Source organism: Sus scrofa, chromosome 11 (genome assembly GCF_054392235.1).
Source record: "Sus scrofa isolate SSC_HxYL_T2T_F1_AM1 chromosome 11, Sscrofa_HxYL_maternal_Yorkshire_Landrace_v2.0, whole genome shotgun sequence".
Taxonomy (NCBI): Eukaryota; Metazoa; Chordata; class Mammalia; order Artiodactyla; family Suidae; genus Sus; species Sus scrofa.
This window is the reverse complement of record NC_139393.1, coordinates 15,962,827-15,978,271: the sequence shown is the minus strand read 5'-3', so window position 1 is coordinate 15,978,271 and position 15,445 is coordinate 15,962,827. Positions and strand designations below refer to the sequence as shown.

At 47.4% G+C, this 15,445-nt stretch overlaps 1 protein-coding gene across 3 annotated transcripts in view; it reads left to right on the top strand.

Annotated features, from left to right (window-relative positions):
• The window catches only part of FOXO1 (forkhead box O1), a 689,450-nt gene that overhangs the window by 78,846 nt on the left and 595,159 nt on the right, over positions 1-15,445 (top strand). Inside the window, 2 exon segments of one of the 3 annotated variants that reach the window (NM_214014.3) lie at positions 9,256-10,610; positions 11,073-14,533. The exons of the other annotated variants lie outside the window; for them this stretch is intronic. Of the exon segments in view, the coding sequence (NP_999179.3) occupies positions 9,256-10,593 (1,338 nt within the window). The 3' untranslated portion in view covers positions 10,594-10,610; positions 11,073-14,533. 3 annotated transcript variants of the gene reach the window in all.

Genomic DNA, 15,445 nt, shown 5'->3' with positions numbered 1-15,445 from the left:
AAACAGACAAAGATTTTCATTAGGAAAATGGCAGCATCGTTTTAGCAAATGAGTTTCTTCGTAATATTCTGCTCTGGTGGGGCCTTATGTGTCTGAAGCAGTCATTAGGCAAGAGCAGCAAGAGTCCATATTCCCGGCAGTTAATTAAAAAGAAGCTTTGGAAAGGATAGGCTCCTTCAGGTCAGCAATTGGGCAGGGTGGGGAGTCGTGGCTCCCTGCCATGGACTTGGCAGTGCCTGGTCCCTGCACCTCCCTGGGGAAGGGGTGAGTGGGTTAAAGGGTAGCTGGGGAGGCCTGCCTGCTGCCCTGAAACTAAGTGACTCCCGGGAGAAGCAGGCTCCACTTTGAAATCCTTAGTACCTATACATCCTTTAAGAGAGAGACATTTAAAAGAATTTTAGCTAAGTGAAATTGAGTCTGTGTGTATCCACCACAGGGACCTCATTAGCCAGAGCTGATGACGCTCACTTGAGAATTGACCTGATTGGCGCATATGGCAACATCAAGCCCAGTGTATGACCCTGGGAGATAGTTTCTATTTTCCAGACTTGACTTAAGCAGGGGTCCACATTAGCCACTTGCATGTGGATTATACAAGGACAGCGATTCAGATAAATGCCTCATGATCTGAAACAGAAGGGGCGTTTCTTGCATCTAAGGTTTCAGCCTCACCTGGATTGTCTGGGGTTTGTCTTTTGGAGTTCAGATTCTGGTTGTGTGTAAAACACAGGGCATGAAATGATACAGGTGTTCACAGTCTAAGGGCTTTGTCCTTCCTTTCCTGAGATGGTAGCCTTCAGCGACACGGCCTTTTCTTACAGGACACAGCACAGGGAAACACTGCTCCTTTTTGATGACGACGTTCTGAGAAACAGAAGCTTGGGGTGGTTCTGATAGCATTCAGCAAATTTTGTTTCGTCCCCGAAGGTTTTTTCTAAATCCTAAATGTCTGAGGTTGCTGGCCGAAGTCTCCCCTGAAAGAGCGAGGCCTGTGGCTAATCAAGAGCTTGTTACAGACCAGGCAGACTCCTGCTGGGCCAGGGTGCCTCTTTGCGCCTTGGGGGCTGACGCCCAGTCTTGTTCCCTCCGTGACCCCTTCCTTGCCCAGCACCCCGCCCTGCCCTGTGCCCCGAACCCCCACCTCTCAGGCCCTTCTAGGCTTTGCTGGCTGAGGTGGACGCCAGCGCACCGAAAGAACGCGCTCTCACATCCGCCATCCCGGGTACAAGCTGCTTGACTGGGGGACACCCAAAAGCCAGTGGAACACCCGTTAAACGAGCCACATTTTTACATTTAAAATCCGAGTAGGGGAGTTCCCGTCGTGGCGCGGTGGTTAATGAATTCGACTAGGAACCATGAGGTTGCGGGGTCGGTCCCTGGACTTGCTCAGTGGGTTAAGGATCCGGCGTTGCTGTGAGCTGTGGTGTAGGTTGCAGACACGGCTCGGATCCTGCGTTGCTGTGGCTCTGGCGTAGGCCAGCAGCTACAGCTCTGATTCGACCCCTAGCCTGGGAACCTCCATATGCTGCGGGAGCGGCCCAAAGAAATAGCAAAAAGACCCCCCAAAAAAAAAAAAATCCGCGAAGTGGTGAGAACCTTTTTTTTTTTCTGTTAGAGGATTGCAGCTCAGTTGTGAGGAGAGGGAAACAACCTGAGGAAAGCTGGCTGCTTGTTAACACCGGAAGTTTGTGGTGAATGGTTTTTAATCCAGTTGTAACCATTCGCGAGGGCTAAAACATTCCCGTTTATGCATCCCTTTACTGCCTGTTACAACACTGCCAACCTTTCCTTCTCAGCTTTGTGTCAGGCGACGATGCTCTGAGTGCTTCCCGTGGAGATGGTGCCATTCCGTCCCTAACAACTCCATGTAGTTCCTGTGTCCCAGACATCAAGACCTGGGCTTGGGGAGACCAGGTGACTCACCCAGGGAGCCTGCAGTCTGACCTTGGGTTCTGCCTCCCTACTGCCTCCCGAAAACATGAGACTGTTCATGAGGCCTTCCGTTTGTCTTTTTGGTTCTGTTTTACGGGAGAGCATACCTCCACATGCTTTGTTTGGTAGAAGCTGATTTAATTGAGTCATATTTTCCTTCCTCTGGAATGATTTGAGTCAGAGATAAGGCTGCTTAGAGCTAAACATACATCTGTGGCCATTGGAGAATCTATATCTAAGAATTGGTTTGGTTGGGGGATGGTCATTGCGTGTCCTTGATACTTAACTTTCTGCTTCTGCTAGGACTAAACCCTGTGATTCCAGTTTCTGTAAATGAATACCCATAAACGTTCCATCTGCATTTTAATCCTTCTGAACTCTATTTCCCCAAATATAAAAAGAGGGTGTTAGGCCAGGTGACCCTCCCAGGGCCGTCCAGCTTGCAAGGTTTCTGAGGCAGCAAGTCCTCCGTCTGCAGCTCTAAGCTCTCCAGGGAAGCCCGAGTTCAAGTGCAGATCAGTGGGTGAGGGTGGCCTTTGGGGTCATTGATGTTCAGGCAAAGACGGGTTTCTGGGAGATGAAATCAGCTTTACAGAAGAAGAGCTGGACACTAGGGCCTAATGTATAGGCATGTAGATCAAGCTCCTCACAGCAGAGCCTCTGTTACGACCCTTTCTCAGGCTGACTTGATCGGCTGTCTGTCGGTAACACAGGTCCGTTGACATTACCTGTAAAAAAAGAAGGAAGGGCAAAAACATGTTGGCGTCTGTTTGCAAGCAGAAATGCATGATTTTACCAAGTCGTTTTACCAGCACCCCTAAAGGGAACTCTGTGTTGAATAAGATTATTCCTACTTTCTCCTTAGTGTGTTTTCACTCACAGACGTGCAGGAAGGGATGTATAAGAGAGAGGAAGCAGGAGGAGGGGGAAAGTCCACACTGGGAGCCGATGACACCATCGCACACATTGACAGAGTTCACAGAAATTAGATAAAATGCTTTTGGAAAAATCGAGTTTGTCCAGCATTTTGAAAGAATTTCTAGAATTTCTAGAACAACAAGTTCATTTAGTCATGTGTTCCAGTGTCTTAGTTTGAAGTTCTTTTTGTTTGGCTTGGTGACTGTTGCTCACACCCACCCTCTGGCGGGGCCATGGGCAGTTCTGGGCTGTGGGGGCCTCTGGGGACCTTTCCATTTTCCTTGTGGGTCCCCACAGCCTCTTCACACAAGCTTCCCCGGGGCACTGCTCACACCTGAAACTCACACTTGAGCTGCTCTGGTTTCCTGCCACAGAGTAGTAACCAACTAGAATTAAAAAGCAAATCATATTTTGTAAATTTATTACCCGTTGAGGCAGAAAACAAGTTTTCTAAACTAGTATTTGTAAACAGAATTATTTCTGCTCTCTCAAGATACGCACATGTAACCTCAGTCTTAAGTACGTTCCTTGTTTCTTCCTAACAATGGTGAAGCCAAAAAGTGGTTGGTTTTTCCAGCTGGCAGCGGTGTCGTATACAGAGTCATTTTGCCTGAGATTCATTTTCTGAGTCTCATTTTTCCTATTCTAAAACAAGGCCAGTAATACCTGCCTTTATACAGCTTGCTCCTCCAAGGATGGAGTGAGACGATGTATTGAAAGCAGTTTGTGAACTAGTGAAGGCCAGGGGATCCTGAGCAGGATGTATTCAGCCTAAGTTGCTGGTTTTGTTTTATTTTTGATAAAACACAAAGGCCAGAGTTGTCTTAGGACCCCAGCAGAAAGAAAGTGGGGTGTGGCAGTGTTGGCAAGAGTCAAGGCTGAGAAATGGTGGTCTCCACGCACTCGGGGGTGGGGGCGGGGGTGGGGGGGTGAGGGAGAGGGGTAGGCTGGCTGGAGCCACATGGCAGCTCAGGTCTGAAGGAAGGATTCAGGAGGGCAAAGGGGGAGGAGAGGAGCAAACTGAGAGCAGGACCCCAGGCCATTTCTTCAACCCAGGCCTTGGGGGACCTAAGAGTTTGTTAGGTTTGACAGTAGGGCTAGTTCTGCTTCCTTGGTTATCTTTGTTGGGGCTTCTAGTAGAATAGAAGTTCACTGAAATCAACCAGCAGTCTTAAATGTTGCTGTAAAAAATAACATACCCTTCTTGATATTACATTCATTTATTTTATACTATACACTTATTCATGTATCCTAAATCAATATATTGTGTACTTTATATAATGCATTTGCTCACTTTAAAAAATGAGATTAAAATGGAAAGTGAGTGAAAGGTACAATGCTCTCTTCTTGCCCTTTGATGGTTGGCTGATTATTGCCTTAGACAGCCAGGCCTGGCGCATCCTGGGGAGGGGCGGCTCCTGGCCTGCATCTTCAGGGTCTCTGGGGCCAGCCTCTTCCAGCAGGAGGGTAGGGACCAGCAGAGCTTAGTCATAACTGCCCCCCAGGGAGACGCCAGGCTGTGGCCTGCTGAAGTGGCCCTGCTCTAACACCTGTCACTGCTTCCCCATCACCAGCTGGCTGAGTCCAGAGCACAGAGAGCCCACAGCTGTGTGTGGTACCCACATGCCAGCAGCCTTGAGAAGGCGTCTGAAGACACAGTGGGCAAGCGTGTTAACCGACCAGTGTTAGTATCAGAATTTCTTCATTAACATCTGCCTGCCACACCTGAGACTCTACCCAGTGAAGGAGAAAGTAGCTTAACTCTTAACCCCAAACTAGGCTGCTTTTCCAGTAACTGACATGTAAAAAAGCCCCATGTTGGTAGGAACAGTACAAGGTATGATTATGAAGAAACGAGACTCACGTTTGTCATATGGGTACGTCTTTAAAACGCAGGCATGTTATTTTATGGATGCTGATGTCCTAATCAGTACTGCAGCCCCAGCTGACAGTGCTTGAGGTAACGCCACCCGCAATCTCATTTAATCTGCGCAAGCGTCCTGTAAATGTAGGCCCAGTTAATCCATTCAACAGGTCCTTGAGTGTCTACTTGGTGATGGAGCTGGGAGGATGCTGTGCACAAGAAAACAGCTGAGGCCCCCGCCCCCTGCACTCATGCAGCTCACAGTGTAGCGGGGAGTTAGACATGGCGGAACCATAGGTGTGGTGAGTCAGCCAGGACTTAGGTTAGCTGCAGGATAGGGTGGGGTTCTCAGAAAGTGCTTCCAGAAGGAAAGGACACTTTGGCTGAGATAGAAATTGTGGGGAGGTGGGGAGTTCCCGTTCAGGCACAGTGGAAACGAATCTGGCTAGTATCCATATGGTTGCGGGTTTGATTCCTGGCCTTGCTCAGTGGGTTAAGGATCCAGTGTCGCTGTGAGCTATGGTGTAGGTCACAGATGCAGCTTGGATCTGGTGTTGCTGTGGTATAAGCTGGCAGCTGCAGCTCCGATTCCATATGCTGCTGGTGTGGTCCTTTAAAAAAGCAAAAAAAAAAAAAAATTGTGGGGAGGCGGCAGCCTTTGGCAGGAAAAAGTTGAGGTCCTGGACAGCCCTGTGTGCATCATCTTCTGTCCTGAGTGGATAGATAGGTGGACTTGTTCCTTCCCCAGGTAGATCATAAAACACCTGGAGGGCAGACTCCGTGACTAATTCATTCTGATGTCCTTCACTATACCCAGCATAAATCAGTCCCAATAAAAGTTACTTGGTGTGAGTTGGTACACGAGTGGGTGGAGAAAAGATGTGGAAGGCATTATACCTTGCCTGTGATGTTTCAGGGATGTCAGTCAAAAAATGTTCATTGATTGAATGTGTAGAGCATCTGTTAGGGGCTTTGAGATTTGGAAATAAAAACACACTCTAGCCCCTTTCTCTTTAAGAGGCTTGGAATCCAGTCCATAGAGTGAACAAAGTGGAACACCTGAGCAGCAGAGCAGGTTGAGCAAGCCAGGGCACAGTGTGTCCAGGGCACCCCTTCCCCCTGGGAGCCACGGACTTCCAAGGGGTCAGGCCCCGCTTGGGGTGGCCAGGGACGCCAGTGGCAGGTGGCAGCGGGGCGAGTGCGGAGGAAAGCAGCTGCACACCAGCAGCCAGCCCCGGCTGCAGAGGAGGACAGCTCGTGCAGGGGAGTTGCCGATTTGTCCTTTTCTCTAACGGTCTCATGTAGAAACTCGGGGTTTGGGTAAGTGATTCACAGTGCACGAGTCTTCTGTCCTCACACCCAGCCTCTCTCCTCACGTGGTATTTGTTCACGGTTGAAGAACTGAACAGCTCAGAGCACTGCTGGTTGCGTGTGACTTTCTGCACAGATCACAGTGAACCGTTCTTTCCCTGCCTCGGCTGCGTCCGCCTCGGCTGGCAGAGATTTGCAGACGTACCATCGTTAATAGCGACACATACGTTTACAAGCTTTACCTATTCAGCACCCCCCTACTCCGACTTCCCTCCCCCCAATTGGAAATCATAGCTTCTTTAATGTCCTACTGGCTGTGTGAAAAACAGGAATTTATGTAACAAGCCCTGCATAGCAAACCTTTTCCTGTTCGGAAAAAAAAAATTTTTTTTAATTGTTGGCAAAGTTAAGAGACAGCTCTGTTGCTCAAAGAGCGACCTGAAATGTCCTCTTAGGAAAGTATGTAGCATAATGTTTTGATAAGTAAGGGATTGCTGTGAGGCCTTTTTTTTGTTTTTGTTTTTTTGTCTTTTTGGTACGTCTAAGTGCTAATAAGTTAGTGTATGTCCCACCTGAGTTAGTGAATATACTTCCTGATCTTTGAAACGATTTCATGGGTGCAGATTCTGCGGTCTTGTTAGAGATGGCCCCTGGTTGCAGTTGCAGATGATCTGATGTAATTAAGTGTCTGTAGGGCAGCGCCAGCCCCTCCCCCAGGCAGTGCAGACAGACGGTCAGGAAGCCACTATCTAGGAAGATCTTCCCCTTTTATCATTAACTAAATGTGACAGGGACCGGAGTCAAACTTCCTTTCCTCCAGAGATCTCATCGAGGCTTATCTGTGAGTCTATTGTGTTCAAAGAACAAGATAGTCGGGATGGAATATTGTGCAAATGCCCAGACTTTCGGCTACAGAGCTTGTCACAGGCTCATTCCAGGTCTCTCCTGGGGCAGGCCTGCGGCTTTAAGGAGGACTGCAGAACTTGGTTTGCTAGTGTTGGCCGGCCCAGCAGAGGAGGCTGTGGTGTGTGCATGTGTGTAAGAACAACCTTCCCATAGGGTCTGGGGAATGTTCCTGGGGTCGAAATAGGACATGAGAGGAATGTAGTGTTCAGCCTTTTTTAGGGATTCTCGTATGTACCTGAAGACCTCAAAGCTGGTCTAGAGTTCGGGATGAGATCTGTAAGTGGGAAGGGAAGAGGAGAATCAGAATCTTGGCAACAGAAGCGAACCCTCACTGCCATCCACTTCCGCACCGGCCTAGCATCCCTCCCGAAGCCCCCATTCAGGGTCAAGGCTGACCCACACTCATCCGGGCCCTGGCAGAAGGGCTTGTCACATAGCTGCTGTGTTGCAATCCTTGGTGGAATGTAGTACAGAGGGTCAGAGGGCGTGGATTTCTCAGCCTTGACTGTCCGGCCTCACTCTGACTTTTGCGTTGCCTTTGAGAAAGTAAGATTCCCCCCCGCCATTTTTTGTTTTCTGTCTTCTTTTAATAAGAATTGTGAGCTCATGGTTTGTGTTGGCCCAACCTGTCCTGCTGTGCAGAGGCTTTGTTCCGGTGCAGTGATAGGCACACAGCATCTGCATCCCACAGTGATGGATGAGGATGTGGGCGTTGTGGCTGCATCCCTGGCTGACCACACATCCAGCCAGAGCCTTTTCGTGGTCTGGGAGAGGGGTTCCACAGGGGTCCAGGGGCTCGGTCAGCTGAGCACTGCATCCACTTGGCAGAGGAAGCTGGGGAAGTCTGGGGGTTACACGCAGAGCCCTGCTCTGGGTGTCTAGGGCGTCCAGAACCCACTCCTGGACTTGGGATCAGGGCCCTGATGACAGAGACTGCAGAGTGAGCAGATAGTGAGAGTCTGTGCTGCAGGCAGAGAGCAATCAGAGTCACCTCCTCCTCCTCAGGAGCCCCCGCTTCCTTGTCCACATGTCCCAGAGGCTCTCCAGATGCTGTCAGTTGCCCGTGTGGCCAGTGGGGCATTGAATTTGGGCTTCCTTGTTTGAAGCATGGTTCCACTGCTTCTGTTGGAGCTTGTGACTCTCTGGCCCCACTCCCCCCACAGTGTGTTTGGAGTTGTGGGTTTGTGTTTGTAATACCTCTAAGCTCCTGCCCACACCCCAGTGAGTAGGAGTAGGGGATGGGGCCCAGACTGGGCGGTACCTTGTGCCCCCACGACGGGATCTAATACCTTCTTGGTGACTGCGTACCATGTTCCGCACACCGCTGAGTACTTGACCTACTTCGCGTCTGATCCGTAGAACACCCCCAAAGGCACGTGGGGGCCGAGCAGTTTCTCCAGGTTTGTAGTCAGTGAATGGCAGGGGCAACTAAGTGCTCGAAAAAAAGGATAGATTTTCTTTACTAACTCTAGGGGTGTATATGGCACGATTTCATCATGGATCTGTGATTAGTGGATCAAAGCTGGCAGCTCTCTGTCCACCTCTCCTTCCCTCTCAGGTCACCGTTTTGGCCAGAGCACAACCTCCGACAGGTGTCAGAGCCGAGTTAGTTGGTGTGTGCTGCTGATTATTGTTGGGGGGAAAGGTAGTGAATGACATTGGAAGTTAAAATTTTCTTTCGTCTTCTTTTTCTTGTTCCTTTTTTTTTTTTTTTTTTTTTTTTTTGCAACTCAACTTTCTAAAATTAAAGAAAATTCCTGTTTTCCTTATATTTGCCTGACAGACTTGAAGGATGTAAGTGAGTCTGGGTCTTTCTTACTGGTTTTCATCAGGCTTTTAATTCTTGACTAAGAATACATCCTTCTTCCTTTCTTTCTTTTCCGTGATCCTGTGGGCCCCATAATGTAACACTTCTCACTTTGTCCATGACAGATGTGCAATCTGAAGAGAGTCGGCAGCAGTTTTAGGGTGATAGAGTGGGAGGGGGCTTGGGTGGCACTCTGTTACAGGGTGCTGGTTGCATAGCCAGTCTAAGTGGTATTAACCCAGTTCCTGTGACTTCCCTGTGAAATGGAGCTCTATAAAAGAAGCTGTTTATAATAATGCTTGTTTAGTTTTGTCCCCTCATTCAATTAAATACGGATACTGTTTTTAAGATAAGATACTGTTTTTCCTTTACTGGTTGGTGCTCTCCTGTAGTGACTGTACAGGTCTGTTCCATAAACTCTTTCAAAACTTGTCTTCCATGCAATACACATCTCTAGAGCAGTGGGTTTTCCAGTCGGAGAAGTACTGTATTTCTAACGCGGTGTTTTGCCTTACAGAATTCAATTCGTCATAATCTGTCCCTACACAGCAAGTTCATTCGCGTGCAGAATGAAGGAACTGGAAAAAGTTCCTGGTGGATGCTCAACCCAGAGGGAGGCAAGAGTGGGAAATCCCCCAGGAGAAGAGCCGCCTCCATGGACAACAACAGTAAATTTGCCAAGAGCCGAGGCCGGGCTGCCAAGAAAAAAGCATCCCTCCAGTCTGGCCAGGAGGGTGCCGGGGACAGCCCGGGATCTCAGTTTTCGAAGTGGCCCGCCAGCCCTGGCTCTCACAGCAACGATGACTTTGATAACTGGAGTACATTTCGGCCGCGCACTAGCTCGAATGCTAGTACTATTAGTGGGAGGCTCTCTCCCATCATGACTGAGCAGGATGACCTTGGAGACGGGGATGTGCATTCTATGGTGTACCCACCCTCGGCGGCAAAGATGGCTTCTACTCTGCCCAGTCTGTCTGAGATAAGCAATCCTGAGAACATGGAGAACCTTTTGGATAATCTCAACCTTCTCTCATCACCAACGTCATTAACTGTTTCAACCCAGTCTTCACCAGGCACCATCATGCAGCAGACGCCATGCTACTCATTTGCGCCACCAAACACCAGTCTGAATTCACCCAGCCCCAACTACCAAAAATACACGTATGGCCAATCCAGCATGAGCCCTTTGCCCCAGATGCCTATGCAAACACTTCAGGACAGCAAATCGAGTTACGGAGGCATGGCCCAGTATAACTGTGCAGCGGGACTCTTGAAGGAGTTACTTACTTCCGACTCTCCTCCCCATAATGACATTATGACGCCAGTCGATCCGGGGGTGGCCCAACCCAACAGCCGAGTCCTTGGCCAGAATGTGCTGATGGGCCCTAGTTCGGTCATGCCAGCCTACGGCGGCCAGGCCTCTCATAACAAAATGATGAATCCCAGCTCCCACAGCCACCCTGGACACGCTCAGTCCACGTCTGCCGTCAATGGGCGTGCCTTGCCCCACGCGGTGAACACCATGCCCCACGCCTCGGGGATGAACCGCCTGGCCCAGGCGAAGACCGCTTTACAAGTGCCTCTGCCCCACCCCATGCAGATGAACGCCCTGGGGGGCTACTCCCCCGCCAGCACCTGCAACGGCTATGGCAGGATGGGCCTTCTCCACCAGGAGAAGCTCCCGAGTGACTTGGATGGCATGTTCATTGAGCGCTTGGACTGTGACATGGAGTCCATCATCCGGAACGACCTCATGGATGGAGACACTTTGGATTTTAACTTTGACAATGTGTTGCCCAACCAAAGCTTCCCACACAGTGTCAAGACGACGACACATAGCTGGGTGTCAGGCTAAGCTGAGTGAGTGAGCAGGTAAGATCACCCCGATATCCAGAGACCTTCTGAAAGAAAGAGAGAGGAACCTGGTCACTTACTTGCCTTGTATCGTCCATGGTTGGGACTTTTGATGTCAGCTGGCTACCCCTTGCAGAGAGGCATCTTTTATCATTCATTCTCCGCCCCTTTTGCAGCCTATACATTTTCTTTTTGAGCTTAAACATGAGGAAGCTTCCTCTAACTGCTTTCAAGAGTTTCTTTTGACAGACGGCTGCATCTTTTTAGTCACTCTTCAATAAATGAATACATTTGATACAGATCAAATGCTGAAGGGTTTTTTTAAAGTGGAATGTTCTTCCATTGAATGGTTTCCGAGCTATTTGAGAAAGCCCAACCCTCCCCCAAGCATGTCTGTCCCCCTAATATGTTAAGTTGAATTGATTTTCATGTGGCTCTATCTTAAATGTGTGTGAGTGTGTATGTTTTTTCTTTTCCTAGGCTACACTGAAAAGTACTTCAAATTATCTGACAGGAGGAACTGAGAGAAGCAGTCCAAAGATGTCCTTCACCCCACCTTTTCATTTTCTTGATTAAAAAAAAAAAAAAAAAAAAAAAAAAACGCGTTTCTTTTTTCCTTTCGTCAGACTTGGCAGCGAAGACACTTTTCCTGTACAGGATGTTTGCCCCATGTTTGCAGGTTATGTGCTGCTGTAGATAAGGACTGTGCCATTGGGAATTTCATTACAATGAAGTGCCAAACTCACTACACCATATAATTGCAGAAAAGACTTGCAGAACCTGGTGTGCTTTCAAGTTTTGTATATAAGCTGTAGCTACAGAATTGTATTTGTGTGCGTTTTTGTTTTTGTTTTTGTTTTTTAATATCCATTTGGTCCAAGGAAAGTTTATACTCTTTTTGTAATACTGTGATGGTCTCATGTCCTTGATAAGTTAAACTTTTGTTTATGCTACCTGTGTTCTGCCGAACTGACGAATCACGACGCACCCAGCTCCCCATTCTGCACCTCCAAGGGACAGCTCTGGACCTGTTGACGTTGCCACATAATTCACATGAGAACCAATAGCCTGTTACCAATCTGCTGAATTAACGGACTTATCAAAACTCTTTTGGGGGAAAACAATAAAATTAAACGCCAGCCTTGTACAGTTTTTTTCTATTTTTTTTGTTTGTTTATTTTGTTATTTGCAAATTTGTACAAACACTTAAATGGTTCTAATTTCCAGATTAATGATTTTTGATGTTACTGTTGGGACTTTGAGATCATTTTTGGAATAGACATTGAACTGTAATGTTTTCTTAAAACTAGAGTCTACTTTGTTACATAGTCTGCTTGTAAATTTGTGGAATCCCAGATATTTGAGGCAGCACCTGTAATTTTCATTTTGTATTTCTAACTGGATTAGTACTAATTTTGTACACGCTTAACTGGTTTGTACACTTTGGGATGCTACTTGGTGATGTTTCTGACTAATCTAAAATCATTGTAATTAGTTCTTGCACACTCAACATTTCTGGCCCTATCTTGGCAGGAGAGTGATCTATAGTTATGGATTTTTTGCGTTTTGTGTTTAGGAGAACTTGATATGTTTTTATGTATGTGTTTTAAAGAAATTCTATCTGCTTCTACTACCCTGCGAACGAAGCGCATTGCAGAGCATTGAATCTTATGATCGCTGTGTGCTTGTGTGCGCGTCCCATTTCACGTACTTGGGGGCAGGGAGGGGGCTCGAAATATTTGTAGGTCCGAAGCGGAAATCTGCATCTATAGCAGTCCTCCTTTCTCAAGCTGGGGGTTTTGATCAACTTCGTAACCTCTTTGAGTTCAGCTTCAGCAAGTTTTCCCTCTGTGCTATTCCTGGTCTAGGTGGAGGTTGGTTTTCAGCTCTGCCTTGAAAGATGATGTTCACACTCAGACTTCATCCCCGCCGCCTCCCGTTCTGTCCTGCACGTTCCTTGGCACGCTCTGGAAAGTTAAGCTGGGGGTGGGGGAGTTTAAAATGGGACTTGAGTGATTTCGTAGAGTGCTTTGTGCTCATGAGTACAGATGGCTACCAAATGGAGTAAAACTTGCTTAAACTTTGGGGCCATGAGTTCAAAAACTAGCAAAGCAGCTGTAAGTTGTATATTTGAATTTATTTTTGAAAAGATTTTGCATAAGCTAAGTATTGGAGAATTTCTTTATTCTTTCGCAACCTACACTGTAATTCTGATCATTTCGTTGTCGTATTTTCCAGTGACCTATAACTGACAGACCAGTTGATGGGCTTTGCGTCCCGTTTAATCCATCGGTGTGTTCACGTCGTGTGGAATGCTCAGAGGCGGCACACCAAAAGGAACAGGTGCACAGAAGTGGTCCTCTGGCCTTCTTGGGGAAGGCTCTGATTCCTGTGTGCTTAGCCCCCATCACCCTTGCTTTTGTCCTCCCTGTGCATTTTGTTTCTGTTGGCTTGGTTTTTCCTCCATGTCTAACAAGAACACACGTGTTCTTGATGGGTTTCCCACAGGAGTCTATTGTAAGCTTCCCACTGCGACGTCTAGTCTTTTGAAAATTCTTTAAGCAGCCGCCTCTCTAACCATCTCCATTGTTAGCCAAACTCTGTCTGCTTTTAGAAACCTTCGTTCCTGTGAGCAGTGCCTTTGCACATGTGCTAGAGCTCATTGGGGCCAGAACACTCGTGTTCTCTTCGGTGACATACCACCGCGTCCCTCCTCTCCGGCCGCCACATAGCGAGCCTCACTGCCCCTGTTGTTCACAGAAGAGGCAGCGATAGCTAAAAATCTCTGTTAAAATCTTATTGCTTCATAGAGTGACTTTGGAAAAGATGTTGTTTTCTCTTGAGTCTGTGTAAATATCCCTTTTTTTTTTTCTCTTCAAATTTTTCTTTGTGTTGAAATTCTAACAGGAATCCTGGGTAGCTGTCCGGGGTACAGTGAAGTCCAGTGAAAGGCACCTTGTCTATTTTGAAAACAAACATTATGTGACCTCTGGTAATTCTTTTTCTGTACGAATACTGACTTTCTGGAGTAATGAGTATATCAGTTATTGTACATGATTGCTTTGTGAAATGTGCAAATGATATCACCTATGCAGCCTTGTTTGATTTATTTCCTCTGGTTTGTACTGTTATTAAAAGCATATTGTATTATAGAGCTATTCAGATATTTTAAATATAAAGTATTGTTTCCGTAATATAGACGTATGGAATCTATTTAGGTAATAGATGCATTACTTGGAAAGTTCTGCTTTGACAAACTGACAAAGTCTAAATTAATTAGCAAATGCTATATCCCAGGGAGCAGGAAATCAATGGAACATCCCAAGAAGAGGAGAAAGACACTTAAAATGGAAACAGTTCCCCTTAAAATCTAGGAATTGGACTTGTTCAGCTGGATATATGTTACCAGGCGACCCCTCCCGCTTCCCATCTCCAGCCCCTAACCCCCAACTGGAAATTCTTACATTCAGCTCCTAGGAGTTCTTAATTTACAACTGACTTAGAAGTTTCTCTTGTGGTTTTAGTTTGGGGGTAACCATCCAGGAAAAGATGCAATGTGGTTTATGCAAACAAAAAAACCTAGCATTAGTCTTGGCCTCCTCCCTGAGGCGGGCGCAGGGCCTGGCAGTGGGGCCAGGTGGGGCCACCTCAGTCCCGTCAGGACGCAGTCACGGGCCCCCCCCCCCCATTTCGCTACTGAGTTCAGCAACAGTGCAGATTCCACGTTCCCATTCCGCTACTCTCTGAGAAGTGCCTGATGATGTTGATGTACTTACAGACACAAGAACAATCTTTGCTATTATTGTATAAAGCCATAAATGTACATAAATTATGTTTAAATGGTTTGGTGTCATTCTTTTCTAATTGTGCAGAATAAGCTCCTTATTGGTAATGATTCTTAATGTTCAGCTGTCATGAAAGTTAAGACCTTGTCAACCATAGTGCCGTGGTTTATTCATATCTGGTATTTCTTTGGGGGTGTGTGTGTGTGTGGAAACAGTCCCTCTGAGACCAAAGGAGAGTCCTAGGCATTGACGTATTGAAGTAGGATCCCCTGATCACAGACCACCCCAGCTCCAGCACAGTAATGACTAGGCTGTGAAATCTGCTGTTGGAATAGGCTGAGCTCAAGGTCAAAACACCTGCAGGGCAGGCCAGGGAGAGTCCTGGCTGCAACTCATGGAGCAGGGATGGGTGGTGTGGAGGGAACAGTGATCTCCCGAGGCCACATGGGGGTGGGGGTGGGGATGTGTCTTTCTCTAAGTAGCTGTAGATTGGAGCTTTCTACGTTTGCTCTCCTCCTCCCCCTAGGAGGAGAGCAAACATTTATCCCCAGGAAAATGGCTGGAGAATGAGCTAGGATTCCCACTTAATAATGGTTAAAATGCATCTTAAAACCAGCATTAAGTCCCTTGTTTCTGACTCTCTATCAGGCAGGTGAACATCCAAATGAGTTGTAGTAGCAACAGAAATAGGTTATTCTAATGTGTATCTGTCTGAACACTTAGAAGATCAGTCTTAACTTTCAGGATCCCCCCCGCCCCTCGCCTCCTTCCAGCAACGGAACACTTGCTTTAAAAGACAATAGTCAGAAGCCCAGAGTGTAGAACAAGTAAAAGCGTCTACCCCAGATGTTGGGGCTCGTGCACAGATCACTTTGAAAACTGCTGATCTAGGAGTTCCCATCGTGGCGCAGCAGAAATGAATCTGACTAAGAACCATGAGGTTGCGGGTTTGATCCTTGGCCTTGCTCAGTGGGTTAAGGATCCGGCATTGCCATGAGCTGTGGTGTAGGTCACAGACACAGCTCCGATCTGGCGTTGCTGTGGTGTAGGCTGGCAAGTGTAGCTCTG